This window comes from Antedon mediterranea, chromosome 10 (assembly GCF_964355755.1).
Source record: "Antedon mediterranea chromosome 10, ecAntMedi1.1, whole genome shotgun sequence".
NCBI classification, from domain to species: Eukaryota; Metazoa; Echinodermata; class Crinoidea; order Comatulida; family Antedonidae; genus Antedon; species Antedon mediterranea.
In genome coordinates this window covers 18,043,697-18,059,185 of record NC_092679.1, presented here as the reverse complement: position 1 = coordinate 18,059,185, position 15,489 = coordinate 18,043,697, and the positions used below count along the sequence as shown (strand labels likewise).

Below are 15,489 nucleotides of genomic sequence, written 5' to 3'. Positions count from 1 at the left end.
GATAAAGATCATTTCAAGATTTTGGCCTTTAAAATTTTCTATTTCTATAAGTGATGCTTGCTTGTTATTATGACTTCATTCAGCTGTTTGACCTTTTTAGGTCATCCTGGTATGTTTCTCAGTGTGCAGCAGATAATCAAACAAATCTTATTATAAATGAACAACAGTGACTCTACCTAGTTTTGATAATTGTTAAGACATCTCCAACTTTGAAACTTAGGTCACCCTCTTGTTCTGCTCTGTAATCACATACTGCTTCAAACAGGTCCATCTGAAAAATTAATTATGGTAAAGTCTAAAACTAAACTCTATTAAACTAGTGTTATGCATCAAAACTGAGTAATAGTATAAGCTTACTTCTTCTCTTTCAAACGTTGTCTCATCGTCATCCTCCTCAATTTCATCTGGTTTTCCTCCTAATTCTTCCTCAAATTCTGATTCCTCTTCTTCATCTCCCTCTTCTAACTCTTCTTCCTCGCTATAAAACAAATATTTATTAACAAAAAACGCAAGAAAAAACACTATCTTAAAGTGTTTTTTTGGCCTTAAAATTGCATCCGAGATCACTCACATAATCTGATCAATAGTAATAATGAAATGGAGGAATAAGGTAAAAAAAACTTTTGGCAAAAAGAGGAAATTTTTTGAAGGTGGTTTAAATTTTTAGCAACATTTTACATTTTAAGAGAACATTTTGAAAGCTTATTGATGCAAACCACATTGATACAAGATACAAGATACATACAAGAAAACTTTATTCATACCAACTTGGGAAATTATGTTGCTGTCTAATAACAATGCCGTATTTAAAAGAGAAATGATAGGCCTAATACATAAGTGTGATAATAATAATAATAACAATAAAAGTGTATCGTAATAAATTCTATCTTTGATACCTTTCATTATAGTCTTGGGAGAGACGATGGAGAGACGATGGCGTTCAGTGGATCCCCGTGGCGGCCTCAGCAGTCTACCACTACGTTCAATAAGGCAGTCGGCAATGTCCGAGTTAAGGGGATGACTAACATCATTCCATATCACTCTAAACATATTGCGCCACCTTTCATGATAGACCGAGTCCACCACAGGTAATTCACATCCAACCATCCTCCCTGCCCTCCTCACCAACCTGTCTATTCTATCCCTATCACCCTTACCGATATTCCCACCTCAACCCAACAGACAATATCCCCAAACTGAACTAATCACTGACAAATAAAACATCCTAAAGGATGTGGCTATATCAACATTGAAACAAGAAGGACCACAGTTAAAAGTTTAACTATAATAATCTGATAAACAACAAACAGTTTAAGTTTTTAAAGGTGGTTTTACATTTTAAGAAAACATTTTTTGAAAAGTTTATTTGTGCAAACCTTTCTTCTTCGTACTCCTCCTCATCCCCTTCTTCAGTCAATTCTTCGTCGCTCGCTTCTTCTTCATATTCATCCTGAAAACCGATTTTAAATATGAAAATAAAATCTAGTATCAAGTATCATTATAAATTCAGTTAAAATAGTATTCAGTAATATAGGGTCCACGCTAGAAGCAAACAAAGCATAAAACAAAAAAACATTCATTGTAACACATAAATCAATCCAATTTAAAAATTCTGGTTTTTTTCCCCTTTAATACTGTTGTGTCATTATCCAATTAAAGACCTAGAAATGAACTGAAAGGGTACAACCATGCTTGTTAGCTTATATTATATATATATAATCTTATATTATATATAATATAATAATTTTACCTCATATTCTTCATCATCTTCTTCATCCTCATCATAGGAATCTTCATCCACCTCTTCATCAATTTTTCCTTTCTTGATGTCCGATGTTTTTATTTGTACATCTGCACCTTTTCTTTTACTACTTTTGTCATCCTTTTCCTTTGTGTTAGTTGGTGCATTCTCCTGTTTCATTTTCCTAATAAAGAAAATGTTTAAAATGTAATTATTGAAAATTCAAGAATTTGGGTTCTAAACAAATCTGGTATGGAGAGTTCCTTGTTTCAGACTTTAATCTTTTGGAGAGAGCTGAATGCCTTCTTTTGAGAGCACTGTATTTTTTGTTTGATGAGAGCCAGCTTTTTGGGATAACTAGTTGTTGTATTGAGGATTAACATTGCTGATTAAATTAAACATGATGCAATCTTGCTTCCCATAACAGAAGAATTGCACAAAGAAATATACAATAAAAAAAAACATTATTTAAAAAACAACTTTTTATTATTATTATTTAAATTATATAGATATACAGATTTGTATCCTTTCCAATCTACAATCAATCAAAGTTTGTTTTTACAAAGCAAATTACAGTTATTGATATTTCTTTTATTATTGATTGACAACAGTGGCATTTTGTTGATAAAGAGGATCCCAATGGAAATAAGCTAATAAGCTTTTTGGGTTATCCTGGAAAATCCTTTATAAATGTATTATTTGTAATGTCAGTAATTTATGTTACCACTTTGTATGTATATTTTATGATGATTTTCCTAATAAATTCAAATCAAAGAGAAAATTATTTAAAAGACAAATAACATAAAATATTTTACGATAATTGAAAAAATTATTTTATATTATTTATATAACTCTACACAGGCCTTGATCAATTTCTGAGAAAACCGAAAGGATCATGTGATCATGAATAGATATTCTCTTTTCATAGAAATTAGAAAAAAAGTGCAATTATAACACAAAACACAGACCAAAAGTGAAACCATGCAGTCACTATAGCAACATGTACACAAATAAGCCAGTACAGTACTAAAGAATCCCAGAATTCTACAATTTATACTTACCTTTAAATAATAAATTTATCAAATGTACATTCAATACAAATTAAGAAAACCAATAATACCATAATAACACAACGATATTAGCTATATTTCTTATTAGATCAAGTCACTAATTTTATAAATAGGAAATAGATTATCACATGTTTTATATTATGATAAATACCATTTTTGCAGCTGATTATATTTTAAAATTAAAAATAATTGCAGCAAACATTGAGTTAAAAAAAAACATAAGAAAAGCAGCATTAAATACCAAACACCAACGAAAACGTTTGCAATGTTAATAAACCATAAACCAAGCAGAAACATCCATTATATCACCTGTCTTGCTTGCCAAACAAACGCCATCCTTTTTTGGTGTCCACTTTTGGTGCTTCCTCAGATTCTTCTACTTCCCCATCTTCAGACGCATTGTGCACTTTTATCTCTGGTTTGTTTACAGATTTTTTATCTTTTTTGGTAGATTTTTCGGTTACTTGGTCTTTCTTACTTTGTTTCTTTTTTTTAGTCATTATCTCAGTTTCTTTGTTCTCCTTTTCTGTTTTTTTCTTCTTTGTTTTTTCATCCTTCTTCTCTTTATCAAGATCTTTAGTTTCTTTCTTTTTTCCTGTCTCACCCTCTTCTTCTACTACCATTGACACCTCTTTCTTTTTTGATGATCTTCTGAAGATTGAAAAACGGCTTAGTTTTCCATCGCCAGATTTACTTGAAGATGTTTTAGTGTCTTCTTTTAGATCTGCCTCGCCTTTAGAGTTTGTTTCTGGGGTTACATCATTTTCCCCATCATCATCTTCTGGTTCCTCTTCTACATCACTTTCATCATCCTCCTCATCTTCTGATAGTTCTGATTCAACTCCTTCATCCTCTTTCTCATTTTTCTTCACTGAAAAATCTTCCTCTAATTCCTGACTCATTTCTCTGTACACGTTTATACAAAGTAAAGAAAATTGTGGCTTTTTATATTATGTCAATACACAAGAGACAACATACAAGGAAATGATTGAGAGGGCACCCTGTGGAAAATTATCCTTTTATTGGTACCCTAATGTTCCCTCTTTAGAGGCCTCTAAAATGATGATGTCATCAGTTTAATGACTCTGACTAATTTGCAGCCTCCCTTCAAATGATATTATAAACTACATTTTTTTTTTTTCATAGACTGCAAGCAGATATAGACTGGGGAAGACCAACATGCAAAGAATAGTGATTTGACCTCTAACCTTAGATATTCTTCCTCTATTTCATCTGGCTCAAGTTTTGACGAAATTCTTTCAAGCTGTACCTAAAAGATTAAAAATAAAAATTAATCATAGTCACAGAAAAAAATGATGATGTTGCACTTGAAAGCGTGGACAAACCATAGAGGGCACTATATTTTAATCTGTACCTTGAATGTTTCTAATCGCTTGATTTCCTGTTGTTTATTTTCCTCAAATTTGCTTGTTGAAGATGGTTCATTTACTCTATCAAGTTTTTGTGCTTTCTTTAATAAACTGTTGATCTTCTTTTCATAATCTTGGCATCTATGAAATAAGAAAAAAATATTATACCTTTATGTATTATTTAACCATTTAAAATATGACAATGCAAAAGATAGGAAGGATTTTAGGTACCCTTTTAAATTACCAAGCAAACAAGAGAACATTAGGTTATTTTACCATTATATTATAATTTTATACCCTGGACCCTCCTTTTAAATATACTGCCTGTCTTGCTTTTCAGTTGGAATCTTATTGTATTTACTTTTTCTCGCCATAGTTATTTCCAATGTATCATCATATAGCTTTTAATTCTCAATTTATATTATAAATTATCATGAAATGATTGTATTTAAAATCGTAAATGAATACATACTTTTTAATTAAAGTTTTTAGTTTCTTGTCTTTACTGTTAGATTCTGTTGTATCGTCTATAAATTGTTGACATTCCTTCACCAACTTATCAACCTAAAATATAATTAGTTGTACAGTAATATTATAGGCCTAATTGTACAGTTTAAAATGATTTTTAGATCTAGCACTAGGCTACTATAGGCCGGTCATGACAAGTATGGTCCGGGCCAAAATCGGTTGGCCGGACCAGTTTTGGCTCTAAATTTGTTAACTGCAAAAATCAGTCCGGGTATCATTTCTGTAGTCAGATTCATCAAACAAGTTGTGTCTAGCTAACCTAGCTAGGCTTAGGGCCTAGTCTTAGTATACCCTAGAATACCCTCTCTCAGTCTCTAGCTAGGTAGTAGGCAGACTAGGCCTAGCTAGGTATGGCCAGGGTTAGGTAGGCCTAGTAATACATGGATAGGCTAGCTAGAGCCTAACTAACTATAGGCTAGGCTAGGCCTACTAGCCTACTAGCTACTAGGTAGGCCTAGTAGTAGTACTATTATTCTAATATTATTCTAAAATGTATTTATTTATTTATGCTAACATCTCTCTTTAGTACATCTCCTTCATGTTGCACTTGTTGTAGTGGGCTTTTTTTAGACATTTTGTGGTGGAGAAAACATTTGATCGTCTGCTGTTTTTTTTAGAAGGAAGCGTCCTGAGTTACAAAGTTAGCGCCCTCTATATTCTAATATTTTGTCAGTGTCTTTTTACAAAAAAAAAGTTGTATTCGATTTTAATTTATAAATTAATAATAAATACAGTTACTATAGTTAAATACATAAAATGGAAATTACTTTTTTGCATCATATTATTATTAATTATATTATTTAATTCTTCTATTTCATATCCTCATCAGACATTATTATAATATAACTAAACTGGTCATAACTGGGGAATTATACTTTCATCTCAAGGTTTTATTTTTTATATTTAAACTCAATTTTAAAAATTATGAATGAAAGTCAATAAATTTAAATCCAAATTATATCCGAAAGACAAAACAAATTAATAGCACTAACATTATAACTAAACTAATAATTAATAATCAAAACAAGCACCAACTTTTCAGTTTTCTTCATGCTTGATTGATTGCAGCATGCTGCATGCTATGCTATGCATCACTGAACATGATGGCGACGACCACTACAATGCTTTAAATGTGAAAATTAACTGTAAGTAGTAACTTCTGCTGTTGGTAGTAAGTTTTACCAGGGAGGTCCTGATTTTTAGATATCTAGACCAACTGATATGCCGGCCAACCGTATGTTTGTTTTAGCTAGGCCTAGTGTGTGCACGGTACACGGTCGGTATGCCTAAAATGATTCGCTATTTATTCTCTCGTCGTTCAGTTTAGGCCTAGCTAGGCCTAGGCCTATTATAGGCCTATCGCAAAGCCCGGTTTTCGGGGAATGGCCTTTTTTTGCATCCATTCTATAATCTGGACCTATACATTGGATAGGCCGATAACGTTTAGTTTAACCTAGTTATGACGTTTTGAATAAAGGTAAACAAACGGGTAAACAAACAAAAACGTCGTGATGATCAGTTAGTGCTATTTAGTATTAATTATGACACTGGTTAGAGCAGCCAGCAGTGTGCATATGCAACACGTGCCTCCCTGTCCTCCAATTGACGTTGTTCTGATCATATAGTTCCATGTTCTGATTGGTCAATAGTTATGCTTCAACTATAGCATTTAAATTTTTAAACGTATATTCTTCAGGCCCCCTGAAAAGGATACCCCTACTAAGGGGTCCTGAAAGTGTCCTCTTAATTAGTTACTCTTGTAAGTTATCAAAAATAAATTAGTGAGATAAATAATTGTTTCACAGATATTAAAATTCTTTCTATCTCTTAGATGGCATTTAATCTGCCGGAGTTCATTGCTGGTGGCACTGCTGGTAAGAAATATCTTTTGACTTTTCACGATTCTGTTTGAGGCCAACCAACAAAAAAAGAAAGATTGCTATTTTCCACGCAGGCCAAAGATTTGTATTTCTTTATCTACAGTATTTGCTAACTGTGATTTACCAATCATGAGAATTGATTGTCCCAAATGTCATTTACCCAAATCACTATGATTGGCTGCCGTAATAATGTAATTTTGTTAAGAATTTTGAGTGATTCCTACAATTTTTTTTATAGAATACAATCTTTCTTTTCCCAAAAAAAGTAATGAAAATACCTATAATAACAAAAGAGGTAATATGGTTCCAAAATTTCATAACCTAACTAACCTTTTTTTATTTTCCCAGAAATAAAACACTAAATAAAATATGTATGCTTTTTATTCACAATTGGATACAAACTGCACTCTTTCTATCTGTATACTGTAATAACATTAAAATACTAAACTCCTTTTTTTAAATGATGCTAGGTGTTGCTGGAACAGTTGTTGGTCATCCACTTGACACAATTAAAAGTAAGTAGGCCTACACCCTGTGCCACCATACAGTAGAACCCCTATTAAAGGGATACATTTGGGACCTAAAACGCTAGGGATGCCCCCTAAATTTACCCTGTTCATTTCACAGAAAACTGTCACTTTAATAGGAACGACCTCTAAATAGGGATGTCTCAAAGAAAGAGATTTGCCTGTTCCATCATTTTTAAGACTCCTAAAAATCATTTAAATTACAAGTCCCACCATCAAAATATAAATTTTCAAGATATACTTCAGAATATTCAATTTGACTGTTATTTTTGTATTTAGTTCGCTTACAGAATCAGGGCACAGTAACACGATACAAAAGTGGTTTTGAATGTTTTCTGCGTATTCTAAAACAGGAGTCCGTAAGTGCATTTTTTCATTACTTTTTTGCTGAAAAGGGTATCAAAGTACATCCGTCATTTGATGATATTTTGATCATTTTAGGTTTTCACATAAAATGACTGGCTTGTTTAATTGAACCATAATCAACATTTTAAATTTAATTTAAATTCTGTTTATTTTATTTCCATTTTGATTCTAATTATTTTGTTCATTATTTTATTTTGTTTATCTTTATAAATTCTATTAATTTTAATTGTTGCATGTTCTTGTCATATTGTATCTTTGTGAGGATCCCTAATGATCAGCTTCGACTGGATGGACCACCCTCGTAAAATACTGTTGAAATAAAAATGTTAAATGAGAATTGGTTCTGTAAATTAAATTTTTATTTATTCATATAGGTAACAGGGTTATATAAAGGTCTTCTTTCACCTGTCGTCGCATCTCTTATTCAAAACTCTTTTTACTTTGGTGTTGAAGAAACCTTTTTGGCATATCTTGGTGGCGCTAGTACTAGAAATCACTATATTGCTGGAGCTGGAGTAGGACTCTTAGGTACGTCATTCATGTGTCCATTAGACTTAACAAAAATTAGGCTCCAGATGCAAGGCATTGGAACAAAACATGTAGCAAAAGCGCAGAAACACTACAATAACTCAATAGAAGCAATATATACGATTTTTAAAAAGGAAGGATTACGAGGCTGTTATCATGGATTGGGAATCAACATCGTACGGGATGTTCCGTCTACCGGTGTGTATTTTAGCCTTGATCACTACTTATCGAATAAAATAGCTTCGTATTCGACGGGGAATAAAGCATCGACAGCAGGTTTGTTTGTAGCAGGGGGCCTCGCTGGTACGTTATCTTGGTTCGTTATATACCCTTTGGACGTGATTAAGTCTCGCTGGCAAGCAGATGGCGTGGGTTCTACAAGACTTTATTCGAGCTATGTTGATTGTTTTATGCAATGTACCAAGAAAGAAGGCTGGGGTATTTTATTTAAAGGGGTGTCAGTGACTATGTTTAGGGGCATACCTGTTAATGGTGTCATCTTTGTTGTTTATAAACACATTAAACAGCGTTTAAATGCAGATACATTATAAAAATAATGGCAATATTTGCTGCATCAAGAGAATACATTTTAACATTATTTGGTATGATCACATATGATGCCTGTATCATAAGTTATAAGCCTATTTATATATAATACAGGCAACACATGTGGTACTGTACATGTAATGTCATAGGTGAAGATACACTAATCCCATGGGAATACAATTGAGAGTGAATGAGTTGGTACCCAGTGTTCTTGATCAGCATAAAAACATACTATCAATACACTGCCACTTACTAGGGGTGTCCTGTGAAAAGGGGTTCCCCAAAAGGAGAGGGGGGGGGGGCATTGGTTCTACTGTAATATTTTACACTACTGTATGTCATTCAGAAGAGGGTTTTAGATTTTGTTTTTGTCTTTACCATTTTTACACTTTGATAAGATGTGAGATTTTATAAACAGTTGCATATCACTAGGTAATCCTTTTATTCTACTGGATTTTAGAATTTGTGAATGTCACAGTTTTTTATAACATACAGTATTTATTATATTTTTGTATAGTTATTGTACTTGCTACAATGGTCCTTGACTGAACCAAAAGCGATAATATTTGCCAGATGTTTATTTTCTGAAAACTTCTAAATATTCTATTAGTATTATTAATATTCGATTTCAAAGTTATTAAAGCAAATATAAATGAAAATAAAACATGACAATTTTATTGTACTATTGTGTGTGGTTTTTATTTAATACAATTTATACAACAGTAGTATTAATTTATCTATGGAGGCATATTGTTTATTGTTTTCCTTTCAAAGCTAGTGCAGGGAATAATTTCGCCAGTGTAGCATAGCAAAAAGCTATACACATTTCTACAATTGTGTAGCAAAAAATACAATACAAAACTATGTTTCTTGACTAAAAAATCAGTTTGATTAGCAATTTTGCTAAACAAAATTTTCAAATGAAATTTTTCCCTGTAGTGGTCTGAAGGCCATAAGGTTTATCGCAGATAGCTTGATTTTACGAGAAATTGTCCTTGGTGGGAAGGAATTGGGGTAACAACGTATTAATAGGGTATGAGATAATTGACATCTCTATCTGCGATAAAAACTTATCGATTGACATCACCTAAAAACAATGTAAAATACAGTGTATTCATACAAAAATACAAACTATACATTAAAAAAATAAATGATATAAAATAACTGTAAAATTAAAAAATATGTACAGTTCAACGCATGAACAAATTATAAAAATAGATGTAGTAAATATAAAAACGGCTTCAATCCGTATTTTCTTGTTGGTAGGTTAGTAACCCTTCCTGACATATATTGTAAATTTCACATAAGGTGTCTAGCCTAGGCCAGCAATTCTGCAAGATAAAAACCACACAGAAAATGAGAAAGAGTTGTCATAATATTATAAGGAATGACACAGTGTTGTCTTTGTACACAGGTTGTTAACTCTCAAATTGATCATGATAAATCATCAGGCAACGCTTTATTGGGTTTTTTTAAGCCATATTTATCATTTTATGTACAGTACAGTGGCGTAACATCTATGAGCGCTCACACTGGCTAAACCCAGGGGCCCTAGAGTTCAAGGGCCCCAGAGCATGAGCAGTCCAATGCAACTACCCAGTATTAGAGGGACCCCTTAGGAGTGCTAAACTAGGGGCCTTTGCCCTGTTTGTCACACCACTGTTTATGTATTTGAGGTATGTCAATTTTTTGGAAGGGAGCCTTAAAAATACCATATACTGTATTATTATTTAATTAGATGTTGTATCCAGATATTTATATTATACCAGGAAAGAGTTAAATTACATTAATTATTTAATTTAACTCTTCCCTGATTATACTTACAGTAAAAAGTGGTATAACAGATAAGTCTTCAACAGGTGAGTACTTAACAAGTATAACTAAGTAGTAAATGACTTTGTACTATAAAAGAAAATAGAAATTATTTAATAATCGGAAAGATACCTAACCTACCCAATGGCAGGTTTAAAATGTAGTTTTTCCTAACCGGCCCAGACCCTTCTGAATTAAAAAATTTGGATGCAAAAGATAGGAAATTGGATTAAGTTCAGCATTACAACTTTACACTTTTTAGGCCCTATCCCCTCCTCCTACTTCAAAATATTGGATCTGCCACAGTTTATGAATTAAGATTTTTTTTTTTAATCCAAGTTATATTTTTATTTCAACTGGTTTATAAAAAAGATTCACATTGAATTAATAATGGTCTTACCATAGATATGGCTTCATTAATTACAACATCTTTAACAGTATCATACGGAATAAATTGAGTTGAAATTCTACCAAATGCATAGCACCTCTCTAACTGAATTCCAAACGATGGTATTAAAATAATAGTTTCTGAAAAAAGGAATGAACACATTTAATGTTTAGGATAGGAGTTGTTTTGCAGTCAAAAGGGTCATTTTCTTCCTCATTTGCAAAATACTTACCATTTTTAACCTTAAAACACAGCACATATACAATGTATAATGAGGATATAGTGAGTAGAACTGCTGGTAGATAGTAGAAAATTACAAAAGTCTGTAATGAAATAAAAAGAATTATTACATACCACAGTGTATAATTCTGGAAGTATATGTTTTTCATTGAGCTAATTTCTCCATGGTATATAGTACAGTACATTGTTCATGATGATGAATAGCACATAATGCTGTATAAAACTTATCGCATCTTTAATCAAATTACAATCCACAAACACTTTTTCATTACTTTTTTTACTACTGTTATATGAGACAATATCATTCTTAAGACACCATTGGCATGGTAGTGACTTATATAATATGTAAGAATTGAGTTTGCGCATATGCTATGCTATGATTTATGAATAAGCTATCAGACTGGCCATGGAACTAGGGAAATACACCCCAATGTACAATTTGACAATCATTAATAATGAATAATATTAAGTTCTTCCGTATGTAGTTGCTTAGTAATAAGTATGCCTACCTTTTTTAATAAAAACAAATCAGATAACAAATATGCTGCACACAAAAAACATATTACAAGCGACATGATCAAACATGGATTGAAAATCGACTGACTAAGGTCCACGAATTTCACAGGCTCACATACTCCTGACCAACGGCATCCGTCGCCACTTCTTCGCTGAGGTGTAACTGTAGGCCTATCAAACTGTTGTTTATCTCGGTGAAATGAGTTTTTCGGGAGCACATTTATTTTTCTCCCGTGTGCATTAAGGATATTATTAGACATAACCAGACTTGACCATTCATGAGTAATAATATATTCAGATTAGTTATATATTATTTTTGTTGTCAATATTTCAATAAAAAGCCTTAAAACAAGATAAAAACGTTTGACAAGATCGCACAACAACGATACATGGTGTCCACCATTTTGTCGTCTGCTTCTCTTGTTTGTTTTTCAAGTAATACAAAATAAGAGGGCGCTATGATAGAAATATTGACGATCATATTAATAAATATATTTATTGACTTTCATTTTTGCACCAGTGGTAGCACACATAGAATTAAAAAGCAACTATCCTTACGTTTAAAAAAGCAGAAATGTAAATTCAATGAAGGACATTACATTAATAAAACATCTGATGACTTCTCCAGTGACGTTGCTTAATTCTTGTCTACCACCCTCTATCGTTTATCCCCAACTTTGTCGTCTGCTAAGCTGTTGTACAAAAAAGAGGGCGCTAGGGTAAACTTTTCTTCGTGACGTTTTTTAACTGATGCCTACTACCACCCTCTATCGATGGCTCGAATTATGTGTCATTCAAAAAAATCTTGAATCCAGCAAATTAAAACAGCAAACATCTCTAACAATTATTTCTCTTCATACAATTTCACACCAACTTTTAACAAGTCAATACAATAATAAAACAATGCATAATACGTGCACAATTTAATTTTGAGTTTCAAACTTTATTCATCCTTCTTCATAGATGAAAAATAATAACTTCACAATATTTCATATTAGTAAATAATACAACCAAACACCCACGGTTAATATAACCATTGTGCTGCGAGTGTTTTTCTCTATAATTTAAGTAGTATTTTAAAAATATAAGTTATGATTTGTTTAAACATAAAATAAAATGCATAGATGTTTACCCTTTAAAATTTACAATTGCATCTTCTATTAGATATTAATAATTAATATCATATACTTCAACTGTAAGTTATGTTTGACAGTAAATTAAGGTTTTAATGTTTAAAATAATACAGTACAGCAGGGAAAAATTTCATTAAAAAATTTTGTTTAGCAAAATTGCTAATCAAACTGATTGTTGAGTCGAGAAACATAGTTTTGTATTGCATTTTTTGCTACACAATTTGCGAAATGTGTAGCAATAAGGTTGTTTTGTATAGCTTTTTGCTATGCTACACTGGCGAAATTATTCCCTGTACAGTATGTATTAATAACAGCAATAATGGGAATATATAGCATCAACCCCCATATGTTCAAATAGTCTCAAAATAGAAAAATAAATATTTAGTTTAATTGATTGTGTTTTGTTATCAATACTTCGCCTAGTTGTAGTAGGCCTAGTAGTGTCATTTTTAAATCGCCTCTGGTGATTGGATAAAGTTTTCAAAAGTAACCCTGGCAGTATTGCACAAATTATACCAGGTGAGTTTGTGCATAAATAAAATATTTATAAATATAATTATTTATTAAAATGTGAATATTGTTATCAATTATCCATGATAAACCCACAGATAATTAAAGCCTACCCTTAAATTAACAATTTTCATGCATCCATGCATGTTGTGTTATTTATTTACTGTAGATAGGCCTAGTACTTAATTGTGTTTGTTTAAATATTAAGCCCCGCATCTCCACCCCTTTTTTTAAAAAACAATTTAACGTTTGAATGGGCTTCTTACTACCTGTGGTAGTACTATTACTAGCTAGGCCCTATGGTACTGGCAAGGATTTTTGTTTAAAACAATTATCATAAATGGTTCATCCAATCAGAATTGAGAATGTCTGTAAGAGTTGCCCGCTTTTCAACATCCACTGTCAACATTGATTTTATCAAGTCTTTCACTTCTTTGGACAAATTGCACGTTTCTGGAAATGTTACTTCTTCAGTTTGTTCTTTTAATAACTTTGGTATACTCTCGGTATTGAACGGACCTTTACCAACCAACAATAAGTACAAAATCACACCCAGACTCCAAATATCTGCAATCTTTGGGTCGTACTCGTCTTCTCGTAGCACCTCAGGAGCAATGTATTCTAATGTCCCGCAGAAAGTACTGCACTTATCGCCAGATACAAAATCTCTAGCAAAGGTAAAGTCTGACAATTTTACATGGTTATTCTGGTCGAGAAGTATATTTTCACATTTTAAATCTCTGTGAGCTATCCCCTCTTCGTGGAAGTATTCTAACACCTCAATAATTTCCTTGAAGAATCTCATTGCTCCCTTTTCCGTCTCAGTGCCAAAAAGTTCAATGCGTCCAAGCAGATCACCATGCACTGCTTTTTCCATCACAATATAAACATGCGCCTCACATTCAATAACCGACAACACTTCAACCACTCTTTTATGTTTCACCCTTCGGATGATATCAAGTTCTCTTGGAAGATACTTTTCCTGGTACCTACCGGGTGCATCTTTTAGGCTGATTATCTTTATCGCTATCTGCTTATTGTGTAAATTAGACCAGCCATCCTTGACCTTGGAATAGGCACCCTCGCCGATGGTTTTGCCAACCTCAAAACCTTGATTCAACAACACATCTTCAACATTTACAGGCGTATGTTTTGGTTTAATTGTCGATTTAGCGTTCCCTCCAGTCATAATGTAACAGTATTACAATATATAAATGTAATACTAATATATTCAATATAATATCTATATCAGAAGAGTGAATATGAATCAACTTTAACCAGTATCGAGTGTTCACCTACTCACTCTGGAGACACGTCAGTAGCGTAATGACTGTTCACAAAATGTGGCGCAAATTCCCAAAAAGATTCCATGGACGAGTTGTAAAAATTCATTCATTGAAATTCATGAACTTGATTGGTTAAATAGAGATGGAATTAAGGATGTGATTGGATATCCGAGTGGTAGTCACTCAAGCATGACAAAATGGGCGGAATAATTATTCAAGCATGATATTAAGCATGCAGAAATTGAAAGAGTGGAAATTTCCATCGTTAACACCGGTGTAGTACCCAAAAGTAAAATACAGTATTTATCATAAATCATCGGCCTATATCTGACAACCGCGACTATCAATGCTAAATAAAAATATAAATATGATTCAAATAGTTCGGTTTCAGATTAACTCACATTTAATCCAAAATCGTTCAAAAGGAAATTAGAAATTTAATAATATATATACTAAAAACCATGATATATAAACTTTTGAATGTACATCGATCCCTAATATAAATTGAACGAGCATCGGCGAAAGTTAGCATTTGGCGTTCCATAAAAAATAACGTTTTTCTGGTGGCGGCTCAACTTGTCGGCGGCTCAACTTGGCCTAATCCGATAGACCAAGGCAATATTGTACACTGAGCTCGCCTAACCAAGATAGTCCTTTGATCTTATGTCTGACTGCGACACAACTACTGTTGTTGTATGGATAGACTTTGTTACTTTGTAATTCTCCTCCCACTCTCTGTCATCAGTTCAGCCCTTTTTTCGAAAAAAGCTGTGAAAATAATAAGGGTGTGGAGCAGGAGGCAATTAAGTACAGAACATAAATAGTTCTTAGCTGGAATTTTTGGGGGACTACACTTTTTTTTTTCTTATAGAGGTTAGGGGTTAGTTGGGGAATCCTGAGTGTTTTGTCATCAGTGAAATTGAAGTGATCATATGGTATGCTTTTATAAAGTGTTGATAGATTTTTGTTATTACTACTGTATAATTGTTTTTCATTTTTTTTTTTTTGGATCTGGAAAATAAATTTCCTGTAAATTTATGTGACAAAT

The 15,489-nt window shown here is 32.5% G+C and overlaps 3 protein-coding genes and 1 pseudogene across 4 annotated transcripts in view; 1 reads left to right on the top strand and 3 right to left on the bottom strand.

Moving 5' to 3' along the window:
* The window catches only part of LOC140060180 (nephrocystin-1-like), a 72,033-nt gene extending 66,704 nt beyond the window's left edge, over positions 1-5,329 (bottom strand). The window contains exons 1-9 of one of the 2 annotated variants that reach the window (XM_072106278.1): positions 5,224-5,329; positions 4,654-4,745; positions 4,187-4,322; positions 4,020-4,081; positions 3,121-3,717; positions 1,751-1,925; positions 1,377-1,450; positions 358-478; positions 177-271 (exon numbers count right to left, since the gene is read on the bottom strand). In XM_072106278.1, the coding sequence (XP_071962379.1) occupies positions 177-271; positions 358-478; positions 1,377-1,450; positions 1,751-1,925; positions 3,121-3,717; positions 4,020-4,081; positions 4,187-4,322; positions 4,654-4,745; positions 5,224-5,283 (1,412 nt within the window). In that variant the 5' untranslated portion in view covers positions 5,284-5,329. The remainder of the gene's footprint in view (positions 1-176; positions 272-357; positions 479-1,376; positions 1,451-1,750; positions 1,926-3,120; positions 3,718-4,019; positions 4,082-4,186; positions 4,323-4,653; positions 4,746-5,223) is intronic. The other variant, XM_072106279.1, reaches the window with a different exon arrangement.
* A 487-nt stretch (positions 5,330-5,816) lies between these two features.
* Positions 5,817-8,848, top strand: LOC140060648 (mitochondrial basic amino acids transporter-like). The gene is made up of 5 exons (XM_072106947.1): positions 5,817-5,854; positions 6,541-6,583; positions 7,060-7,104; positions 7,396-7,475; positions 7,857-8,848. The coding sequence occupies exons 2-5, from the start codon at positions 6,541-6,543 to the stop codon at positions 8,559-8,561; spliced, it is 873 nt and encodes a 290-aa protein (XP_071963048.1). The 5' UTR covers positions 5,817-5,854; the 3' UTR covers positions 8,562-8,848.
* A 393-nt stretch (positions 8,849-9,241) lies between these two features.
* Positions 9,242-11,913, bottom strand: LOC140060704 (uncharacterized). Its single transcript, XM_072107023.1, has 5 exons — positions 11,506-11,913; positions 10,989-11,079; positions 10,769-10,896; positions 10,381-10,458; positions 9,242-9,887 (listed from the first exon to the last, which is right to left on the bottom strand). The coding sequence occupies exons 1-5, from the start codon at positions 11,770-11,772 to the stop codon at positions 9,798-9,800; spliced, it is 654 nt and encodes a 217-aa protein (XP_071963124.1). The 5' UTR covers positions 11,773-11,913; the 3' UTR covers positions 9,242-9,797.
* A 521-nt stretch (positions 11,914-12,434) lies between these two features.
* LOC140060057 (testis-specific serine/threonine-protein kinase 3 pseudogene) lies at positions 12,435-14,507 on the bottom strand (annotated as a pseudogene).
* Between the last annotated feature and the right edge of the window lie 982 nt (positions 14,508-15,489).

Excerpts from the sequence above, each read along its gene's own strand:
- LOC140060704 (XM_072107023.1), bottom strand. The coding sequence starts at position 11,772 with ATGTCTAATAATATCCTTAATGCACACGGGAGAAAAATAAATGTGCTC. Across the intron at positions 11,080-11,505 it reads ATTTGTTTTTATTAAAAAAG|ACTTTTGTAATTTTCTACTA; the intron begins GTAGGCATACTT and ends ATTTCATTACAG. Across the intron at positions 10,897-10,988 it reads GTGTTTTAAGGTTAAAAATG|AAACTATTATTTTAATACCA; the intron begins GTAAGTATTTTG and ends TCCTTTTTTCAG.
- LOC140060648 (XM_072106947.1), top strand. The coding sequence starts at position 6,541 with ATGGCATTTAATCTGCCGGAGTTCATTGCTGGTGGCACTGCTG. Across the intron at positions 7,105-7,395 it reads TCCACTTGACACAATTAAAA|TTCGCTTACAGAATCAGGGC; the intron begins GTAAGTAGGCCT and ends TTTTGTATTTAG. Across the intron at positions 7,476-7,856 it reads GTATTCTAAAACAGGAGTCC|GTAACAGGGTTATATAAAGG; the intron begins GTAAGTGCATTT and ends TTATTCATATAG.